The sequence below is a fragment of the Pleurodeles waltl genome, chromosome 10 (assembly GCF_031143425.1).
Source record: "Pleurodeles waltl isolate 20211129_DDA chromosome 10, aPleWal1.hap1.20221129, whole genome shotgun sequence".
In the NCBI taxonomy this organism is placed as follows: domain Eukaryota; kingdom Metazoa; phylum Chordata; class Amphibia; order Caudata; family Salamandridae; genus Pleurodeles; species Pleurodeles waltl.
Window position 1 is genome coordinate 547,897,268 of NC_090449.1, and position 23,155 is coordinate 547,920,422.

The 23,155-nt window shown below is 40.3% G+C and overlaps 1 protein-coding gene across 1 annotated transcript in view; it reads right to left on the minus strand.

Moving 5' to 3' along the window:
- WNT9A (Wnt family member 9A) overlaps positions 1 to 23,155 on the minus strand; it is a 230,130-nt gene that overhangs the window by 32,438 nt on the left and 174,537 nt on the right. Inside the window, exon 3 of the mRNA XM_069210979.1 lies at positions 14,229 to 14,491. Coding sequence (XP_069067080.1) covers positions 14,229 to 14,491 — 263 coding nt within the window. The remainder of the gene's footprint in view (positions 1 to 14,228; positions 14,492 to 23,155) is intronic.

Consider the following 23,155-nt stretch of genomic DNA (forward strand, 5'->3'; position numbering starts at 1 on the left):
CTCAGCTGAAATTGCATTGACCGAGAGGAAAATGTCGCTGGGAGCAGGACTCTCCCCACCTTCCTCAACATCTGGTGGTATTTCACCCCTTTCCTACAGCCCCTCCTGCTCTGCCACCCTGGCTAAAACCCATGGACTGGTTAGTAGTCAAGCATGTTCATCAAGTTCATCACCCAGCCATTATGCTTCCAGGACACACCTTAAGGAGTGCCTGCTGACACCTGGAGTCGCCATTAGGCAGCTGCCTTTGAAGCTATGCCAACACTCATTCCAGCCAGCCCCCTTGAAGTACATGTGGTCCTTGAGCAATCCAGTCCTTGTTCGGAGTGTGCTCCAACCAAACCAATTTGGGCAGTGGAATTAATGTAGGATTATCTTGTTAAAATCAAAGTCATTGTAACAACGGAAGGTTCGCCTACTCTAGCTCGCTTGGCAGCTATTGAACAGGGACCTGAACACATTAGGCAACTGCAGAGCCTAGTCCCTCAAACTTCTAGTACAGCTCCTAAGGGTAGTCATTACAATGCTTCCAACTAGCTGGTTAAAATGGCTGGAGAGTGAACCAATTCCATGCATTATGCGATTCTGGATACCCAGCACTCTGGTGCCTCTAATAATTATGCCAATCAGACAAGAGCCACATGCCCATCAAACACAAACAATGGCATACAGGTTGTAGGAATGCCAAAGAGCAACACGGGCAGTGTGATGGGGAATTCCTTGTCTTACCCAAGAGATCATTATTCTAATCAGAGACATCCCATGATCGACCTCCCACCCACTCCCTGTCCATATGTGGCAATCTCAACAGGTATCCCACAACTGCATGTGGACCAGAGGGAGGGCCAAGAAGAGCTTACTAATAAATGCTTGAACTGGATGTCCGGCATAGGAATTTCCCGTTTTCATTGGCCAATAATAGCCTACTAACTTGTAGGGTGGGTTGGCTGGGGCCTGGGCCGGTGGATCGCCCTGGGGACTGTATTGCTGTTAATTTTAGGACACTGCAGGTGGTGTGAAGCTTACTTTCTGGTCATCTTTGTAAGCCCAGAGGAGAGTCTAGCATTGAATTAAAACAGCTAAAAGAAAGTGGGAAATCGGGAAGTGGGAAGGTCTGCTAGATGCAATTAGGAAAGGAGATCAGCATGCCTTTTGGAATTTGGTGTCATCAGGATGTATTTTGCCCAATTGAGACGAACGTTTCAGCCACAGATTGGGTCGCTCACTTTTCTAGTCTCTATTCTGTGAAGGGAGAAGACAGTGCTCCCCCCACCAATTTTGCAGGTAAAAAAAAACAGCGGAATGGGGGAAGAGTGAGTTCCAGAGGGAGATTGTACCTATTTCTTTATAAGAAGTAAGATCTGCACATAGCAAGATTGTCCCAGATAAAGCCCAAGGGCTAGACAAAATATTGAGGGACCAGTACTTGAGTAAGATTGACATTTGGAGCTCCTACTTTGCTTTATTATCCAATTCCATCTTTTTAGGGGCACCTATTCCACTGACATAGGCAGGGGCATAGAAATTTCCAATCCATAAGAAGGGTTCTCCTTCGGAGCCACGTAACTATAGACTCATAAGCCTAATTGACATCTCTCAAAAGCTGCTTAGACGAATACTTCTAGAACTGCTACATGAATGAATGTCCAAGAGAGGTATACTAACACCATTACAGGTGGGTTTTCTGCAATGTACCAGTAAGGTGAACCACATCTTCTGAATTCAATTAATATTCTGAAAAACGGTGGCCCTGGGAGGTTGTCAGCCTTATGGTGCACTTGTTGACTTGCGTTTGGCGTTTGACCTGTGTCCCAGTTCTACGCTGTGGCAGGTCCTTGCTGACATGGGTGTTCCCAATTACCTTTTGGCCATTATAATAAAGCTACACAGTCACAATTATGCCCAGGTCGGATGTGGACAACTGGCCAAGATGATGGACTATTTTCTGTAAATAGAGGTGTAAGGCAAGGCTGTGTCCTTGCCCCAACTTTCTTCACATTCTATGTTAATGACCTGATGTCATATTTAAATCAATGTGATGATGATGCCCCGGAGTTTGGCAAGCATTAAGGCTACTGCCTTGATGTTTGCCTACTATACACTCTTGCTACTGAAATCATCTGCAGGACTACCGAAGATCTTATACCGCTGTGAGAACTTTTGCAGCCAGAAGTGCCAAGAAATCAAAGTCGCAAAAACTAAATACATGGTCATAAACCCCTGACACTGTACAAGATCCAATCCTAAGCCCATAGAGTTCCCCCGGAACATGTACATACTTTTGAATACCTTGGGTTGACACCCACAGAACAGTGTCACATTGAAAAGTGCAGGTTTAAATTAGTGCAACACGTTGGGTGCTGGCTATAGTACAACAAAGATCCCACTTTTGCCCAATTTCACCAGCGATACAAATTTATGAACAGCAGGCTCTAGGAGCAGTCCTTTAAGGTGCGGAGCTCTGGGGTCACAATGATATGACCAAATTGCTAATTGTGGGAAAACGATTTCTACACCAAGTGATGGGATTACCAACTAGTACACCTTTGTTTCCACTTAGGCTTGATATGGTACTTAGGCTAATTTCTGAGGGGATGAGAGTTAGACCAGTCCTATACTGGAGATGTATGTGGGTCAGCCCTGAGCTCAACTCCTATTGTGAGGGACTAAAGGAAGTTCAAGGTATTCCTGGTTCCGGAAGTTTACCCAGGATCAATTATATAAGAGAGAGTGAGACTCTGGGCAAGATAGGTTGTGGTAACCGTGGGATGAACCTCAGGCAGTTTCTGCAATTAATAAATCAGTCTTAAAGGGGAACTATAAACAGTTCAAAATGAGTCAGTTATAGGCTCAACCAACTTTTCGCACCTTGACTGGCTCCTTTCTTTTGATACAGGATGAATTTAAATTAAAGCTGTTCCTTGTTGAGATCAAACCTCAATTAGCCAGGAAGCTGTATTTACAGTTTCAGTACAGTACATTACCGCCTGCCCCCTTCGCTGTCAAATGGGCTAGCACACTTGAGGCAGCCAGGTGTGCTTGCCCCTTCTGTAGGATCACCAGAAAGGTATGTTTTGTTTTTCTGTCCAGCCTACCTGCACGGAAGGAGAAAATGGCTAGTTCCAGTTTGTTGGAATATAGTTGCAAGGAAATATGTAGATGCCCTTGGTATTTTGAAAACTGATAGGAGGCAAAGTCTGTTTTTTGCTGTATCTTATTATCTGTTATTTATGCGGAGGATTAGACAAAAGGCATTTCTGCATGGACAATCTTGAGGCATAAGGCTCCTTGTGAAGTTCACCCTTTGTAGAACTTAAGTCCCTATTTATGAAAGGTTAGTGTCCCCTTAGCATCATTAATTTTGAGGCTAAAGAGACACTAACTTAACTCCATATTTATATTTTGACATTAGGCCTGTCTAACATCAAAATATTGGAGTTAGCACCATTTCTAGGACGCGCCAACCCACCTTGCATCAATGAGAGGTAGGTGTTCCCTTCCTAAAAAAGATACTAACCCCCAAGTGCCATATTTAACTCCTGATGCTGAAACGACGTTCAAGTAGGAGGTGGACCTAAATAATGACGCTAAGCCCACTCAGCGCCATTATTTAACGCCTGGCCAGACCACGCATTAATGTGCAGGTAGGCCCATTTCCATGGGGAAACACCATGGAATGGGCACAAAGATGCCGACCCAAACCTCCAGCATCACCACCCATACCACAGGGACACTACCCTCCGGTAGGAAGGGAGCCCATCCCAGGTAACTTGCAGGAAAGTGTATATGTTTGTGTGTGGTGTGCCACTTGGGGGCCCTTACATGGGACCCCTGGCTGGCACTGGGTATGTTGGGCTTGCCCGGGGGATACTGGTCCCCTATGGTGGGCATTGGAGGAGTGGTAATGACTCCTGTCTATAGTTAGGAGTCATTTTTTGGCTGCTTGTGCATCAAAAAATTACGTTAGGCTGACTAGTGGCAAATATTTTGTCGCTAATCAGCCTAATGTCATTTTTGACCCACTAGCGCCAATTCCCATCCATCACCGGCTAGCGTCTTTTTTTGAGAGGCTAGCCATTTAATGGCGTTAGCTCGCATTAAACAAATGATGCACCACTGCGCTAGTGCAGTGGTGCGCCATTTTTCATAAATATGGGCCTTTGTTTTTCACCTGTTAAAGGAGGACATGGTGCACACTGATCTTACAGATGTGATAAATTTTGCAATAAAAAGTTTGAAATGAATTCTAATAATTGTTTTAAATGTACTATTTATTTGTTTAAAAGTATATTGTTTAACAGATTTTTTTTTTAGTGGAATCTATATTTTATTTATGGTTTTATGGCAGATTGCCAAAATAAAGATATTGTATACTATGCAATAAAATATTTCTTTACATAAACAGAACTTTAGACATTTACCCAAAAAACTAAGGGTAAAGTGATGTTACAGTTAAGTTTGTAACATTGTCTTACTTTGCATAAAAAAAAACTTAGAAATTCACAGAAAAAAAACAAAGATTAAAGTGAAATTGTAGTTAGGTGAAAACGTTAGTTTAAATGTAAGATTTTAAATCAAAACTGAAATTCACCAGCTATATTTATTTCAAATAACTATAATTTATATATATATATATATATATATATATATATATATATATATATATATATATATATGTATATATATATATATGTATATATAAATATATGTGTGTATGCATATTTATGCAAGTAGTAAACGTGTTTTCACCGGCTTGAGAGTGTGTCATTGATTATTTATCGTGTGGTGTTTGAAATTGATTGCCAGGTTGCTCCACTGGCGGAGATGCACCACCCCCCATGGGGACAGACTCCAGTAGGAGCAAATGTATGTTTGCATATATATATATATATATATATATATATATATATATATATATATATACATGTATATATATATATATATATATATATATATATACATAGAGAGAGAGAAGCATTCTTAAGAATCGTCAAAAAACGAAAACATTAACTCATAAGAAGAGCAATATATCTCCTTTCATTCCCCCCGGTGAACTTTTACTCATGCCTGCATGATCTCAAATGTAAACTGCACTTGGCTCTGTGGTAAATCGATTTAAGGACAGCTCTTACTGTGCTGTAATAGTTACAATAGCATATTCTGCAACGTACATCATCAGGCCAGCAGCCTTAACTCATTTGCGCAGCAGCCAAGCTGTTCAGCTGCACACTTCATAAGCACCATGGCTTTAAAGAAACACACTCTTTATGGAAAGGGGTTAGCACTAGCAATGACCAACTTAGCCTTGGTGGTTTGATGTAATTTCTCTTGTGCCAAACTGTCTAGCCAAGCTTGCACATAAATTCCTACATTATAATACAAGATGCCCACATTTAGCAAACAAGGAACCCTGCCGACCATTTCCGATGCATACAGCATGTGTCTGTGGACAATTCACTGCGGCAGGATAGCAACCCTATTTATGAACATCTGCCCAGGGCAGCGGTCTGGTGGAAATTGCTGATAAATCAAATACTCCAAAGCAGTTTAATTCTCATGATTTATTTGACATCGTGTATACTGCTCGGTGACAGAACAAAGCTTTTTCTCAAAGCGGAGGTATAAGCTGAGTAGGTATGCCAGCAAACCTAAGAAGGCATTGAGCTCTAGGGATCTTTCACCAGATTTGTCAATAAAGTAGATATAATCATTTCTAATTTTCCCAATATATGCATCTGAAGTAACAGAGTTAAAATGGGTAAATCCATTTGATGGTGCACATGTTGCCACACACCGTCTTAGTAGTTCTGTGAGCTTGACCTAAACGTAGTGCACAGGTAATTGACGAGTAAAGTGTATGAAATGCCACTTTCATAATTCCGCTTTCCAGAACAAAAGTATTTTGATGATTGCATGAACAGTCCCTCCTACAGCCAGGAGATTACTAGGGAAGGCCATCATATAGATTGTTCCGTACTTTACAGAACAGACAAACAGCTTACCTGATTTGGAAGAGGCTTGTATGTTGCAGGTATAGAATATTGGAATATCGAGCACACAATATCAAGTTACCCTAACATCATAGGAAAAGTATCAAGAACCAAAATATCGACAGTAACTCTAACTCTACATTTGATATATATATATATACATATATATATATATATATATAAACCAAAGGTTACAGGGACATTATAGTTACAAAATAGAATTTAAAAACATCTTGGTAATGGACTAAAAAAATAAAGGGTATAGATATGTTAAAGTTAGGTTCAGATTTTACACACTGTAAGCCATAGAAATTCAGCGGCCATAGTTAGCTCAAGAAACTATAACTCATGCCCTAAGATAACTATCTATTGTGCCCTTACCATTCACAATTTTCTCATTAATAATTTTACAACAAATGTTGCAATGATATCAATGACGTCATAGAAGAAGTCAAGACTGATACAATATGTGGGACAATTACCAGTGCATGTCAAGTGAGCGAGTTATAGTTACCTTAGGGCATGAGTTATAGTTGAGTCTTAACTAAAACTATTGCCAGTAGGTAGTTATAGTTAGGAACATGTTTCCATGGAAAAAGGTTTTTTTTTTTTTAACTTGCCTATATCTTTGGCACCGATTGATGAATCTTCACCAAAATTTTCCCAAAAAATGTAGCCCAGTGATTCTCGTTGCACACAGGAAGTTTCGGGGCAGTCCGTCAAGCGGAGGCCGAGAAAAAGGAAGCTAAAAAAATGTTGCGTTTGCTATGTTAATTCCCATAGGACCTGTGAACACGTCTACAGCCTGAACCACTGGACAGAATTACATCAATTTTGGCAGAAAGCTAGCTGCCGGTACGCAGATTTTTATTTGTTGTAAATCCATTCAGTAGTATAGGAGATATTAAAGGACAAATAAATTAGTATATCACTGGCCGTTATTAACTGCGAAATGTGTACATTTTCACGAATGTGCTTGCAAAACGAAGCCCTGCAATTGGGTGACCGTAACCTGACTAGAAAGTTGTCACCACCATTTTATTTCATTAGACACGGTCCCCAGGGGTGAAAACTGAAATTAAAAGTGGCATAAGTGGTCAAGGTGAAGGTACCCTAACCCTGGGCGTGTGACATGAGTATGTTTTAGGGGCAAATTATAGGTCTAATATAATTTTTTGATATTCTTGAAAATTAGCAAATTTTCACTAATTTCCATGATTTATTTGCAAAATATTCGCAATTATGGGAAAAGTTGAAAGAAAACCCATAGACTCATTCATACACTAATTCATTCACTCATACATGCACTCAGAGGCTCATGTGCCCACTTACACACCCACTGAGACACTCATGCACCATCCCAGACCCACTCATAGACTCACACACCTACTTTCAGACCCACTCGCACACACTCACACATCCGTTGACAGAGACAGGCCCTGTGGCCAACCTGTGCTGTGGACAGCTAAAGGCCATGGGTGGCGCGGGGTTCGGTGGTTACCAGGGCTTGGCCGCAAGGCTGTGCACGGTGGAGGTTGGAATAAGATATAGTAATTAAAATTACTTTACATTAAAAAAAACATGTAAATGCCCCAACAAAAAAAACAAAGGTTACAGGGACATTATAGTCATGTTCTGAATGTAATTCAGCAGTTATAGTTAGAGTTATTTCAAGTAACTATAACCTGCGCCCTAAGGTAACTATCAGAATGCAAACTCCACCTCTGGAAATGCTCCGAATAGCGTTCATGAGAACTTGGTGGAGAAAGGACAACAGTCTAAGTAGCAAGGATACACTCCAAAGCATGCCTGCATAAGGTTTACAAGTAATCCTCATTTAAAATGATGAGGTGAGCAAAGACCTACTCTTACAAATTTAGCCTTAATAACATAGCAAAAGGTCAATGCAGGCATATAAAATAAGACAATTCTGAAAAAATAGGATTTGTGGTCAATATTTCAAAATCATTTCTGCAACAGGTGAATAGTGTTACAAGGTGCTTGGACATATCGGACCAGACGTTTAGCAAAATTGTGTGTCTTTAAAAGCACACACATTAACCAGTAAGTTAAGGGGACAACTGCAATTAGACCAAAAGTGATATGCCAAACTAGTCCTATGTCTACAACGTTGTACCCACCTAACACTTACTCAAAGTCCTTAAATTGGCTTCCAATGGATCCATGAGTGCATTTCAAGTTGCTATATTTGACAAACAATGGCTCATGTGCCCAAGAGTTTGAGTCCAAGAACTGGATTGCCCAGCTCCATATATCTATTGGAAATCTACAATCTGCAGCTGTAGGCTAAACGAAGTTCAAACAAAATATCCTGAAGAAACCAGAACCCTGGTAACATTCCGGGAAACAGTGAACTTGGTATAGTGTTTAAAGCACAATCCTTTTTTCCCAGGAATAAGAGAAAGGGCATGCTCTTTGAATGTGCATTGTAATCCTAGAAATATTGAATTGAAGTTGATATGTATGTAGGAATAACAATGATGTACATATTATAGTGAATTATACCCCTAACACCACAATCAACACAATCAATTCTTAGCACCTATTAATAACCTGTAGTAAGATGTGGCACCTAAAAAATTGCAAATAAAAACCCCAATGCAAACTTTAGCAATTTCTAGTACACTTTAAATCAACAGACAACCATTGCAAGAAGATGCATGCCAAACAGATCCCGGAAGACATTACGAGTACTGCTGAACAATATACATCACTTTACAAACATACCAATGGCCCAGGGCAAGAGGATCAAAGCTATGTGCCTGTGAGTCAGCCACTCAGTCTTAACATTGACTGCCAACTGCACATCCAACAAATCAGCTACTAGCGGTTCACATTCTGGAACAGTTAGGGCTTGGAACAGACTTAATTTGTTCGGTCCACTGACAAGGTTTTTGCATTTTAAGCAGGTAATGTTTTCATTGTTTCCATTTAGAATTCATATTTTATAATTTCTTGTATTCAATTGATTCTTATTGTTTGAGTAGTTTTGTTTTGGTCCCCACTTGTCTTTTGCTACTGTGCTATCACTCATAGTTATTTATATTGTTTTAATAATGCCTCACTTTTTTTAATTTTGTTCTTACAGTTCAGTGTTCTGTATGTTTGCTGAGAGGTAGGTCTACTAATACTAGGATTGCATATAGTAATCACCCAGAGGTACATACGACCAGGCAAAAGGCTAGTGGAAATATATAAATGAATGCATTTATTTTATTATTTCTATTAAATACCCCTGAACCCAAGGGAAGCAATACAATACAAAGATCTTTGTGAAGAATACCCAACTCACCTTCAGCAACCTAATGTAAACATAAGGCATAACTGTTAGAGGCATTCAAAACAATGCCACAGTCAAGCAAAAAAGACACATATGTGATAGGAAACATGTCACAAAAATAAGGAAAATGAAAGAAGATCACATGTGCAAAGTAAACAAACCCTGCAATACAGGTTACCATTTGCAGACAGTGTTAAGTGTTAACCAATGGAGAAATATAAAAAAGAAATTAAAACTCAAAGCATCTGATGTATCTCACATGTGGTTTACAAGAATGACTCATGAGTGACACAGCAGGTAAAAGCTGGTGGTAAATTTCACTAACTTTCTATGCAAGCCTCAATGATGAGTGTCCCGGTAATTACTGACCCTTGAGCAAATGCCTATATATGCAGTGTTAGCAAGTACAAGTGGGTTGGAGTTTACCGCAAGTATTAGTAATCTGTTGCAATAAGGTCTGCATGCCGTGGAAACATTTGGCCATGTCAAACTTGCCAAAAAACATAATATCACGGTAAATACTGGGACAAAACGATTTTGGTGAAGCTTTCACCTACGTTTACCTGTTTTGTTTGTTTTTGAGGGGTAAACTTGCAATCAGCTATTTTTTCTGCACCTGTTAAATTTCAAACCCTCGAGAACTTGGTCTTATTGTGTGTGATAAAAATTGCAGCCCACCTACCCCCACTAAGGCACTCAGAATCATGCCTTAGAAAGTTTTTGGTGCATCTAAAATATTCTGCAGAACAAGCCTCCAAGCTATGGCCATGATGGACTCTATGAGATCAGATATGATACTGAAGTGGTTCCTTTACAGTCTTTAATTTACAGCAGCAAAACCCACTGCAAAAAACATACTTAGGTGAAGTTGCTAATGTGGCATCTTTTTCAGGTGGCATCTTTTTCAGGGTTGTTGGCTCCTTATGCAGGTCGCCAAGACATTAAGGGCCTGATTACAACTTTGGAGGAGGTGTTAATCCGTCCCAAATGTGACGGATATACCACAAGCCATATTACGAGTTCCATAGGATATAATGGTCTCGTAATACGGCTGGTGGTATAGCCGTCACTCTACCGTCACTTTTGGGATGGATTAACACCTCCTCCAAAGTTGTAATCAGGCCCTAAATCTGTTTCTAGTCAATACTCTGCAAAAAAATGTGTTTCCAAGTTCTAGGCGGTTCTCATAACTCCAGTTTCAGGTTTAATGGTCCAGTTCAAATTGCTACTCTGGAATTACCCACCAAGGAGAATATATGTCTTTGTGCTCAAGCCCCCCTTCATCCTCTAGCCAACGGAGGCAAGTTCCATAGGGGAAGGAATGAAAATGCCCATTTGAAGCTAATTTATTGATATTCTTCTAAACAGGCAGAAGCTTCCTCTGTCTTATGATCTTCTGCACAATCCAGCCTTAGAAGGACAGTTCCGCTGGAGTATGAAGGCCACATTGACAAAGCCTGCAGCCCAGTGGTTGAGCAGAAAACTGGTAAGCAGGGCTAGTAAAAATGTGGAAGCAGAGATTCCAAGATAGTGATGGATTCAATGTGTTCCTATCCGCAGGAAGGATGTACAGTTCTTAAGTGCACCATTGAGCTCACTCCTGGAATTAACTTCACCCAGACCCTCCTCATATAGCCTACTAAGCTTCAAAGGATATTTCCTCATTGAGCCATGACGTGACTCAGACCTCCTGGAGAGACATGCAGGAGAGAGGCTTGTGGTGTCTATATTGAATAGAAAGGCAAAGTAAACCACAAGATCCAACTATCTAGCCTTCTAGGAAATTCCCCTCCCCTTTCCTGTCTATTGAGTGGACATTCCTTTGAAAAGAAAGAGATGGCAGCCCCCACCTTCACTGATTGTGGGATCCTAGGTAGTTGGTTATGTTTTTTTAAATGGATTTAGCTGATCTCAAGCAGAATATATTTTATATAACTAAACTAGTAGAGGGATGATAGGTAATGAGATTCTAGCTCGATTGCTGTTTTCTGTGGTCTTTTTATCGCAAGTTACTTATATTCTGTAAAGATTATTTTGGTAGCACTGTTAATGAAAAGATATAAATATAAGGGTTAATTGTGTTTTACACAGTAGAAACATATCCTAAAGCTCAATCTACAGGGCACATGAATTATAAAAGTATATGTTGTGTTTTTGGCGGTTCCTTTTTTCAGTGGGTGCTGCCCACAGAACCCATAAAACACGGATGAGTAATGGATGAGTAGTGTAAAAGCATACTCTACAGAGTGGTTTACTGATGTTCACTCTCGGAGTCCCCTTTAAGTCCTTCAAACCAGCCTAGAAGTGGACCTGTTCCGCAGGAGCAACCACATTTGCATTTTCTATGGTGCACTGCTATGGAGTCCACCTGATGAGCAAACTGCACACATTTCTAAAACTCACATACATCTTCACCTCCGATAGGGCTGCATCGAAAACTCCACTTTCACCATGCCACAAATTTCAGTTCTGCAAGGAAATTGCCACTGTGTAACACAACACAAATAGATTTTGCAATATTTGTATTCAAAATCTGCATGAGCCCTCAAACGTGCTAATATGAACAGGAGAAGCACACAAATGGTGGGTCCTCATTACAAGGTTCCTGGTTGTGGTGGTGTTAATTCTTCACAGTGGATTAACAATAACAGGAGTTCCTTTAACTCCATGGGTGCACAATGACCGGTATTTCAACTTGAGCTCTCAGAAACTATTGACTAAGTATTATTCATGAAGGGTAATCCCTAAAACTGATTCAGCTACTAATATTAAATCTGGCTTGCAGTTTTCTCCGAGGAGAAACATGAGAAATCAGAAATAACTTATAATTCCCAATTGTACTGGCACCACTGAAATGACCGGCCTCTGGAAGAAATATGTTGCGCATTTACAGGAGCGTACTGCGTTAGCGCTATTTGTGCAAAACTAACAATTATTCATCACGGCCATAATTGGTGCAAAGGGCATTTGATCTCCTATCTTCCCTTCTGTGATATGAACCTTCGAGCCATTTTTAGTGGCAGATTAACTCACATAGTCCAGACAGCACAGCCCATATAAAATCATCACACTGCTATATAGGGTTAAGAAGTCAGTCTCAAGTGGTTGCATGCGAATTTTCTCCATCAGTCTGGAAAGCTACAAAAACACAGAGAGTGAAAATACGACAACCGTGAATCAACGACGCAGGAAGAAAAATAAAAGAAGTGATATCGGTGGTGGGGAGACTCAGAAAGCCATTTCTTCCAATGTAACCGCATCCCCTTCTGCGGTGCCCCTAACAGTTGTAAGACATGCTTGACCAGACATACCTCAGTAAGGGTCAGCCCTTCGGGGATTAAGAATCTTAGCAACGCTCCCGCAGCCTCGTCGGAAAGTCATGTTTAATGATACTTTGTTGAGAAACATGTACGAATTTAATTAAAACATCACTTACTCTATCCAAGTGGAACTAATTGTGCGCATTAATATTCCGACTTTTCATTAATAGGTAACAAGAGGGTTGCAGGCAAGGCAGGGAGAGAAGGAATAAGCTTCTACCATTCAATCATAACTCGAAGGAACCTGCACCGCACTGCCAGCTCCGGGGCTTGACTGTTTCCCTCGGTTGAATGGAGAGTCTAGTATGGGAAATTGCTTTTTTTTTTTTTTTTTTTTTAATAAAGTGGTCTATTCAGTGCCCGTGCTTTTCAATCAGAAAAGTCCGGAGAGGACTTTACTTCAATTGCCTCATCCTCACACCAGACAAGCTCGCCCTTTCATTAGCCACCGAGGTCACTCCTGAAGTACTTAGCGAGAAATAACTGGCAGCGACTGGTCGGGCAACGATTTCACGGCCCACGAGGAGTCAGCTCAGACCATTAACACGACCCCTAGCGAGGGGCTACTGGGAGACTGTGGCCGCCTTAGGTAGGGTTAATTAATACCATCTAAAAATACACTTCGAAGCTTAATTTCACTCCAACTTTAAAAACGCAACGGGAACCCAACCAAGACCGCACATCGTTATCAGTAGTGTTATGTTCTAGATGTCTTCTCCAGCAGAGTACACGGTCATAGAAAAAAAAGCTTTGTAGAGAAGAGGCAGCGCTGGGAGAGACCACCGAACCTGACATCGCGGGGGTAAAATTACTGACACAAATAGAAGCCCTTTGCCAAACGTTTTTAATTGCATAAAGAAAAGCAGTGACGTCCCAGTTTTGACCAACCAGGTGCACCCAACTTTCCCTGGTGGACTTATCAACACCATCAGTCGTTTGAGTTACAGCTTTCAACTACCTAAATGTTCTTGATGAGCTTGTGGCATGATTCCACATCATGAGACGAACTTTAGGGAGAAGAGATATTCATTTATGTGGCAGAAATAGCAAAGGTTTAGCTGTTTTTAGTGTGCCCATACAAGAAGAACCACTCAAATTATGCACAATGGCGGACCAAATTATTAGGCAAGGTTGACTAAATTATGTGGCAAGAATCAGCAAACAATGCTGCATAAAGTGTAAGCATTATTTCACTTTTTTCATTTTAACACATAATAATTCTACAAGTCAACATGTATACCTTCTTAGTACTACTTTAACACCGGGATACAGCAATGAGCAGGTGAAAAATAACCTTTGCAAAGATTCTACATCAGTGTGGCATCGCATGCAGCATTTTTGTGTAAGTAACATGTCATCTGTTTATGCTACGAACACCTTTTGGGTGAAATCTGAAAGTTATGCTGCATGGCATTAGGAGGCACGTGAGATAAATCTCTGATTATGCAAAAATGCGCCAGCCACAGACATGCATCCTTCTTGTAGCCCTGCAAATAACTGAAATGAGTAAAACGATATGAATTTGCACAGATCACACAATTCAATCAAGTGAGGATGTTAGAATTAGATCCAGGTACCATCATTTCCTTGTCCATTTACTTTGCCACTAAGTCTTACCTTAATTCCCACATTGGTGTTGTGCAGGTCAACTCTCGCCCGGAGATCTTTGCTGGACTTCTTGCTGAGGAAATCTTTAACAAACTTGTTGCTGTATTTGAGGTTGTCACCGCAACCACCCCATTGCCAGGCCTCGCGGTTTTCCAAGTCGGGAGCCTCGTCACAGGTGCAGCGCTCCATTCGCCCAGCGCTGCAGGCTTTGGCCACGGCATGGGTTAGCCCAGCTGAGGAGATGGCGTAGAGGAATGCAGTTTCCTTAAAACCTACAAGGAGAAAAAAATAAAAGACACAGGCATTCACACACATGTAGAATGATGATGTTTGCATGGGTGACGCTCTGCCACAAAAAATTAAAACCACAGCTTAGAAGTTTTAAACTTTTGATCATCTATGTCCATGTATTGAGATGATCATGAACGTTCTAAGTAAAAGATGATAAAAGCTGGTATGGTATAGGTTCAAGAGAACAAGTCACCTAATTCTAACCATGGGATGTACATATTGCAGTTTATCCGTCCAGGTTTTTCCCTCCTGACTTGTTGCTGCGCAAATGTAGTTGCATGCAGAACTGAGATAAATAGCCATTTGGGAAGCTGTAAACAAAGGTGAATACTTTTCCAGAATATATTTGTAAAAATCTCCTGTACATGCAGGTAAGATCCACATCTGACTTGAGGGTTGAAAGAGTGTGAGACTGCTAATTGTACTCCAATCTTTGAAAAACAGATGCTTGTTATGATGCCAAATATGAGCTGATTTACCAAGAAAAATTGGGAAGATAGGCACTGAAGGGGGTGGCGTTTGCGAGTATTACTCAGAATCTTTAAGCATTTAAACGTAGCTCGTTAAAGGGTCCATTCTGAGTCTGGCACAAAATGGCCTCGTACCACCTCCCTTTGGAGGTACCAATACTAGGTGCATTGGTAACTCCCATTGGGTGAAAAATACTCTGACTGCAAGTGGAAAAATTAGGTTTCCCGGAGAAATTAGTTATCCCCAGGGGGTAGGGGAATACCGTACCCAATTCCCCTGATTCTTCTTCTTTTCACCAGGACCATTCATACAGACATTTTGGCCATTGTCAACAGTGGAATTGTCTTGGTGAAATGCATTAGACCTGTGGTTTTCCAGCGGATCTTGTAATTGTAATGGGGCTGGTAACTCCCGTTATCAGCCCACTTGAATTAAAAGGGCATGCATAATGAGAGTTACATGTACACTATTGGACTTTGGTCACATATTTTAGTGCATCTTTTTGGCAAATCCGGGCTATATAGATGTAAATGTTATTCTCATTGTTGTTAATTTATGCATATGGTTTCAGTTTAGAGTTGTCACACACTAAGTCGCTGCAACGAATTGTGGGATAAGAGCAAAAATAGCTCAAAACTAGAGTTAAATTAGATCTCTTTGATAAAGTGTAAAGATATGAAATCCAACAAGAATCCTTAAGAAATATAAAAGAAATATGAACATATGATCATATCCTCCAATTGAGATTTGAAACTTAAAATGCATGTTCTTTTAATACCCCTGAGAAGTCCAGACTTAAAACTCACTGCACATCTACTTTCAATGAACAAAGAAAGTCTGTTCCCACGAGTTGTTATTCATTGGCAGTTCCCTGTAATGTGGGCTAGACCCATTGTGTGCCCATAAGAGCAAGATTACATATTTTGAGAGCTCGTCAACTAAAAATGTGGAGATTATCATTATGAGATGCCCTGTGTTTGATAAGGTATTTATCAGCTCTGAATAAAAAAGCGATGCCCAAGGGATCAGAATTCATCAGGTCCAATAAATAATTGTTATCATGAGTTTCCCCCATCCAAATAGGAAATAAATGCAGATTTTGGTGCTTTCTGTGTACCAGTATCCACCAGCTATTTGACCCTCATAAATTTGCGGCAGGCTTGACCTGTCGAAAATCACCTTTGGAAATGTTATGGTGGACACATTAAATACCACTAAATCAATGATTCTGATTGCTCTGCAAATGTGTGTGAGCAGAGATAAAAAAAAAAAGGATGTTGATAAAGTGGGTATGGGTATAGATACATCATTACAAAATGAAGTTCTATCAGAATATTGACTTTTTAAAATTGAACTATCGCACTAACAAATGTATAGTATTGACTACCATTAAATTGTCAAAATAAATATACATAGGTAGGTAAAAATTTATTATTATCTCAACATGTACATAATGCAGTTTGTTTCCATATCAGAGGAAAGAGATAGACTTATATCTCTATTGAAGAGGAGAAGAAGCTGACTGAAGGTTGGCATAAGAAAGCAGAACACTAATTGTAGGTGGATGGACTTAAGAGAAAATGCATATAAGAAAAATGCTGGAAGATTCTGGGAGATCAGGGCTGATTTTTGTGGGTCTCGAATGATGTCTTATCCCTCTGCAATCCCAGAGGACGCATGGAGTGGTTTAATTTCATTACTATGTGTAGAGAACCTAGAAGGTAAAATTGAAATAGAAGACGTGCCTTCTGGCACAGAGTTGGTAACAGCTAGCTATAGCCCTCCTTCGGTGGGAAAAATAGGGTATTTTATCCAGGCAATGCGTTTTTCTTTCACAGTGGTGCCTGATGAAATACCGATATCAGTTATCAAAAAAGAGGCCATTCTCGGGTCAATAATACTTTTTTGCATCTTCGAATATTGTTTTCCTAATAATACAGTCCCCCTTTTGTGGACCGGAAGTGTCATCATTCAACTGTATAAAAAGTGTGATAGAAACTCGCCTAGTAGCTTTTGTCAAATTGCCTTGTTAGATGCAGTTGGCATGGTCTTTACCAGTTGTTTATTAGATCAACTTAATACCTGGGTGGAGAGCAACATGATTATTTCATTAGAACAAACCTCTTTAGGAAAAAACATGTAACCATAGATAACATCACCTTCCTGCGGCTTATCAATGAAAAGTATGTAACCATCAGGGGCTTGCCAGTATAGGCAGAGTTTATTGGCCTTTCCACAGCCTTTGATAAAGCTGATCCTCTAGCCTGTGGAAAAAGTTATTCAATCTCAGCATACCAGCAACCCTGCTGCATTTAATTATTACTCTGCACTCCTCAACCTGGTGTAAAGTCTTGTTGGGTGCAGATTGGGATTTATTCATGAGTTTCCCAATAAAACATGGTCTGAAGCAGGGATGTTTACTTGCTCCATTGTTATTTTCTTTGAACATATATGATTTTGCACGGCTTCATCTGAAAAGGGCAGGGCTTTCCACCAAGTATCAGGGGTCGATATTTAACATGCCTACTTTACACAGATGACATATTAATCCTTGATCTAACCCCAAAAGATCTAAATAGCCACTTAGCGGCATTACAACAACATGCAGACATGCGTTATCTGAAAATTACCTCCTCAAAAAGTAAAATGTTATATTTCCAGGGGAAAGAAAGGATGTAAAAATGTTCATTTTTCATGGCACTTGGGATCCCAAAAATTGAAAGGATTAGATCATATTGTTTCTTAGAAAAAATTATCACCCATAGCCTAAGCGATTCAGATCATATCTCAAACAGTGTTGGTAAAGGACAGTCACAGGCCAACGTGTTGAGTGCATTATATACTTCTGTAGATAAGAGACATTTTTCCCACCTCCTATCTGTATATCAGGCTAAGATTCCACCTACCTTATTGTATGCAGTGGAGTTAATAGATGTAGCAAGATCGGGGTTTATAGATAAGATCAAGGCCAAAGTTTAAGGAGATAACCCATATATAATACTTTAGGGGCGGCTGCTGCTCTAAGACTGGAATTGGCGATTAAACATTCATTTGCCCAAGGCTTTGAGGAAGTGGTATGATGAGCTTCTTGCCAGTTGAAAAGTGATGTTTCCTCCCTAAGCCATTTAATATGTGAAGAGATTTTTGAATTGAAGAAATAAAAGTCTGTGGGGCACCTTTAAGACCCCTAACACCTCCTTGCACCACATTAGCGTCATTTGTTTTTACTCTAATGTGGCCCAACGAGGCCAAAATCACTGCACCAATTTTACAATGTGGGGCAATGTATGCATTGCGACACTTTGTAACCCTTTGCGCTACATTATGCCTGAACCAGGCATAATGTAAGCAAAGGGGTTGTTCCCCCATTAGGGTGGCTGGCAAAATGGTGCAAAGAAATCAAAGAGATTTCTTTGCGTCATGTTTTTTCAGCACTTTTAACGTCTGCTCAGAGCAGCCATGAAAAGAATGCACACCATGATTTACAGTGGGCCTCAATGGCCTTTGCAGGATTAGCGTCTACATTTTTTACGATAATCCTGCAAAGCTCCGAACTAGCGGAAACAATTTTGACGATAGTTCCCTAATTACCATTATGGTGCACCATATCTTAGATACAGCGCACACATGATGGCGTTAGTGGGCTCTTGGGGGCACAAGAAAAGTGGCACTGCACATGACCAACTGAGTGGGACCAAAATGTGGCATATTCTCTATCGCCAACCCAATTAAAGGCCGACATAAAACAAGCTTCACGAAATTTAAGTCACCGTCTGGATACCAATTCTTGGTGTAAAATAGGAGGTAAGAAGTAAAAATGAATCCTGTTACTATGAAAAGCTTGCAACCATACTTGGCATGGAATTTGCCACATGGGGTTAGGCGCTTATGGATTTTAATGAGATTGAAAATATTTCTTTTAAATGTACTAATGTCTAAATGGCATGGTTCCTCAAATGTTTGTAACCTGTGTCAAAATGGGTTCCAGGACTTGAAGCATGTTTTGTCTGACCTGATTTGCTATTATGTTGTCAAAAGTTGTTGAGATCTCTTTTCTTGAAGTTTTCTGTGCGAACAACAGCTGAGGCGTTGCAAATGTCATATAGTCCTCTAAATGAAATGTTTTGTACCCAATTTTTTTAACTTTTTTACATCCTTTTAAAATCCGTAGTGAACAATTTAGCATGTACTCTGGTAATTTGAACTGGTAATTCGATTGTATGGAAGGAGGGAAGTACTTTTATTGCTTTTACGACTTTCTGTCTGTATTTTTATATTTTTGAATTTTCTTGCTTTAAGTGGACCTTCTTGGAGTTCCAAACCATGAAATACAAATCTCGAATCTTGAATCTATGTATATTGTGCAGGTATGTAGATGTGAAGTCAATAAGAGTAAATCTACACTTACATATATACAACATTACTTTGATGATATAGTGGAAGTTGATATTCTGCACTTAATATTGTTGCTGGTTGATATTATGTCACTTGTTATTGTGATCTACAACCATAGAAAACTGCATATCTTAACCAATACAGAACTGAGTGAAGCAACAAAGAATAGTATAGCATATGTTTGCGAAAAACATACACAGACCTATTTGCTTGTTAGCAAAGGTTTATTATTATCCAAATCAATGGACCTCATCTTGTTTACCTCCAGAAGATGAAGGTCTGAACACAGGGGTATTAACCTTTGACAATGAGGTAAAACAAATAATCTTTGAGTGGATGCATTAGTCAACTAAACTGTCAAGCCCAGCTGAGTAAACTGGATGACATTTTAAACCAAATATGGGAACAATGAAAAATAACGTGGGTATATATCAACCTTAATCATAGAATGCAAGCTTTCAAGTTCAAAAACAAGTGCTACTGGCAGAAATGATGTTGAAGCAACATGTATTTTCTTTCTTTCTGAAGTGTATTATTAAATGATAATGTCCTGATGGCTGTGGGGATATTTCAAGTCAGGGGGCATGCAGAGAAACCAAGGGGCAGATTTAAGAGCCACTAGTGCCACCTTAGCGCCACCACAGCATCATATTTTTGATGCTATGGTGGCGCTAAAGTTGCATTTTCTTCACACCATATTTACAAAGTGGTGCAATGCATGCATTATACCACTTTGCAAACTCTTGCGCCACAATATGCCTGCGCCAGGCATAATGTATGCAAAGGTGGCATTCCTCCATTAGGGGAGCTAAATAAATGGTGCAAGGAAATCTCCTAGAGTTCCTTGTACCATTTTGTTTCGGCACTTTTAACGCCTGCTCAGACCAGGCTTTAAAAGGGGGCTTCCATTATTTATAATAGCCCCTATGTACTCTGCAGGATTAGTACCAACATTTTGGCTCTACTGCTGCAGAGTACATCAATAGTGTCAAAACACAATGCTACTGCCCCCTACTCTGCGCTATGGTCACCATATTTTAAATATGACGCATACATGGTGGTGGTAGGGGGCTCTAATAGGTGCAAGGAAAGTGGTGCTGCATTAGGTACAGCAGCACTTTTCTTAAATCTGCCCCCAAGTGCCATAGTCTCCGACTGTTTGTTTACTGGAAATTCAAGAAGAGAGAGTCAGCAGCTGCCTGAAATAGCTGATGTCCTGGCTTGATTAGTTGTGCAGCTATAGTAAAAAGCTGTTGTGTAATACATGTAGCTCATACATGCCTCTTGTCTTAGTTAGTGGTCAACTCACTGTGATCAGGACTGGAGAGATATTATCAAACCTGCTTGTTTCAATGGCCATTTTGTGCAATTCTACACTGACTAAGGCTAGGTATGGTTTAGAAATTCTCAAGAGTTCCCGTAATCCAGCTTGATTTCTGTGAAGCAGACGCTTAAAATCTCTGAAAGGGAGGAGGGATTTGATACCTTGCAGAAGCCTGAGCTGTAGTCATGGTGGTTTAGCCAAAGAGTTGATGTGAACTTGCAGGCTAAAATCCTTGTCCTGGTCAAAGCCTAGTGATTTGCAGCATCCTCCAGTGGTGGGCTGGCAGTGCAGCATGATATATGAGTTGAAACTGTTTTTTACTGGGACTTTGCAATTTGGGAATAAATCAGAAGGAAGTCTGTTTTAAGTGATTTGAGTTAGAGTGAGTGTGTGGTCATCCAGATTTCGCTATATATTAGAGCTTGAGAAACTTTTTAATGGCTTTGGGGTTGAACATTTAGAGATGAGTATCATCCATAGTATGTGATATATGAGGGTTTGGTGGAGGTGGCAAGTAGCCCATATTTATAAATTGACAATGGTGGGAGAGAGAATAGGACTGAGGGGAGTCCCTTGATAAAGCACTGCTGGGTAGTTTTATGTGTTGGCACAGATTCATAAGGTGTGATGAAAACCATCTGATGACAGCTCAATTCTGCCCCATTCGGTACCTGAGGATTTTCAGTATTGTGAAGTGATCTACTACACACCGCTAACAGATCCAGGAGGAGGAGACAGGAGCCATATTTATAATGTGGAGTGCATCATAAACTATTTTTAGAAATGTGCTTTCTCTGCTGCAACCTGATGGGGAGCTACATTGCAGCATGTTAACTCCTTCAATGCTAAGTCTTCTCCCCTCCTGTGGTAATCCTTTTTTTGGCTGCGGAAATAGTTCGCCCTTAGGCCCCCGTAACGTTTTGTCCACATAAGCTATCCACACCAAAACTGTGTCCTTTTTATCCAGCATCCTAAGGATTCTAATGGTATCCAGGGTTTGTGGATTCCCCTGGTGGGGACCCTGAAATTAGCCAAAATACAGCTAAAATTTGTTTTTTTGGGGGGGGGGAAATTAGAAAAAAAGTGCTGCAGGACCTGGTTTGCTCCCTACAAATGGCATCAATGAAGGGTTTGTGGTGCTAAGATCACCATCTTCCCAGCTTTCAGGAACAGGCAGACTCGAATCAGAAAAAAACAACTTTTTTAATATAGGTGTGGCATTTTACTGGGGCATACCCGATTTTCTCTATGGTTTGTGCTTTCAACCTCCTTCCTGTTAGTAACAGAGATGTTTTAAAACCAATAGGGGATCCTGGAAAACTATACATTTCTGAAAAGTAGACAGAATTCTGAGGTTTTCCTAAGAAAGAGTTGAAAACAACAGCCGTTTCTGTCTATGCTTTCATCTGTAACTTTTTCCCTGCTGTGGCAGATTTTCTAAATCAGTATACCGTTATGTCCATTGGACCCTTGTGGTTGTGTGGATATAGATGGCTTGTAGGTTCACCAAAAAGCCAAGGTACCCAGAGCCAATAAATGAGCTGCACCTTGCAATGGGTTTTTGTTGTGTACCGGGCAGCCAGCAATTCATTTGGTAAAATCTAAACAGTGAACAATAGGTATCAAGGAAACCTATTCATTTCCAAAATGGGCACAGGATATGGAGAGTAGAAGCAGTGGTATTTGTACATCTGTGAATTTGGGCGATCCATACTAGCATGTGAATTGCAGGGTATTTCTCAAAATGACTTCCTCCTTACACATTGTCTTCAGGTTGGAAACCACAAATGCAGAGAAAGACAATTGGTAATAACACGTGGTCTACTATTCTGTATTTCCCCAAGTCTCCTGATGAAAATGGTACCTCACTTGTGTGTGGGCCTAGTGCCTGTGACAGAAAATGCCCCAAAATGCAATGTGGACACATCACATTTTTCCACTGAAAACTGTTGTGTTTTTTACAAAGTGCCTAACTGTGAATTTTGGGTTCTAGCTCAGCCAGCACCTAGGGAAACAAAGAAAACCTGAATTTTTTTTAAACTAGACACTTAGGGAAATCTAAGATGAGGTGACTTGTAGGGATCTCTCCACAAGGTTCCGTCAGAAAAATAATCCTTTACAACAGGAAATGCCCCAAAATGCAACGTGGACACATCGCATTTTCCACTGAAATGGCCCAAAACATATTATGGAGACATCAAAATTACCTATCACAAAACAACATGGTTTTGCAAGGGTATAACCTGTGTTTTTGATCCCGGGCTCAGCGGTCATCAAGGGGAAACCTACCAAACCCAGACGTTTCTGAAAACTAGACACCCGGGGGGAGTCCAGGGAGGTTTGACATGCACAGATCCTCCAACATTTTCTTCCCTAGAATCCCCTGCAAACCTCAAATTTAGATAAAAAACACATTTTCCTCCCATTTCTCTGTGGGATCACTGTGCCAGCAAAA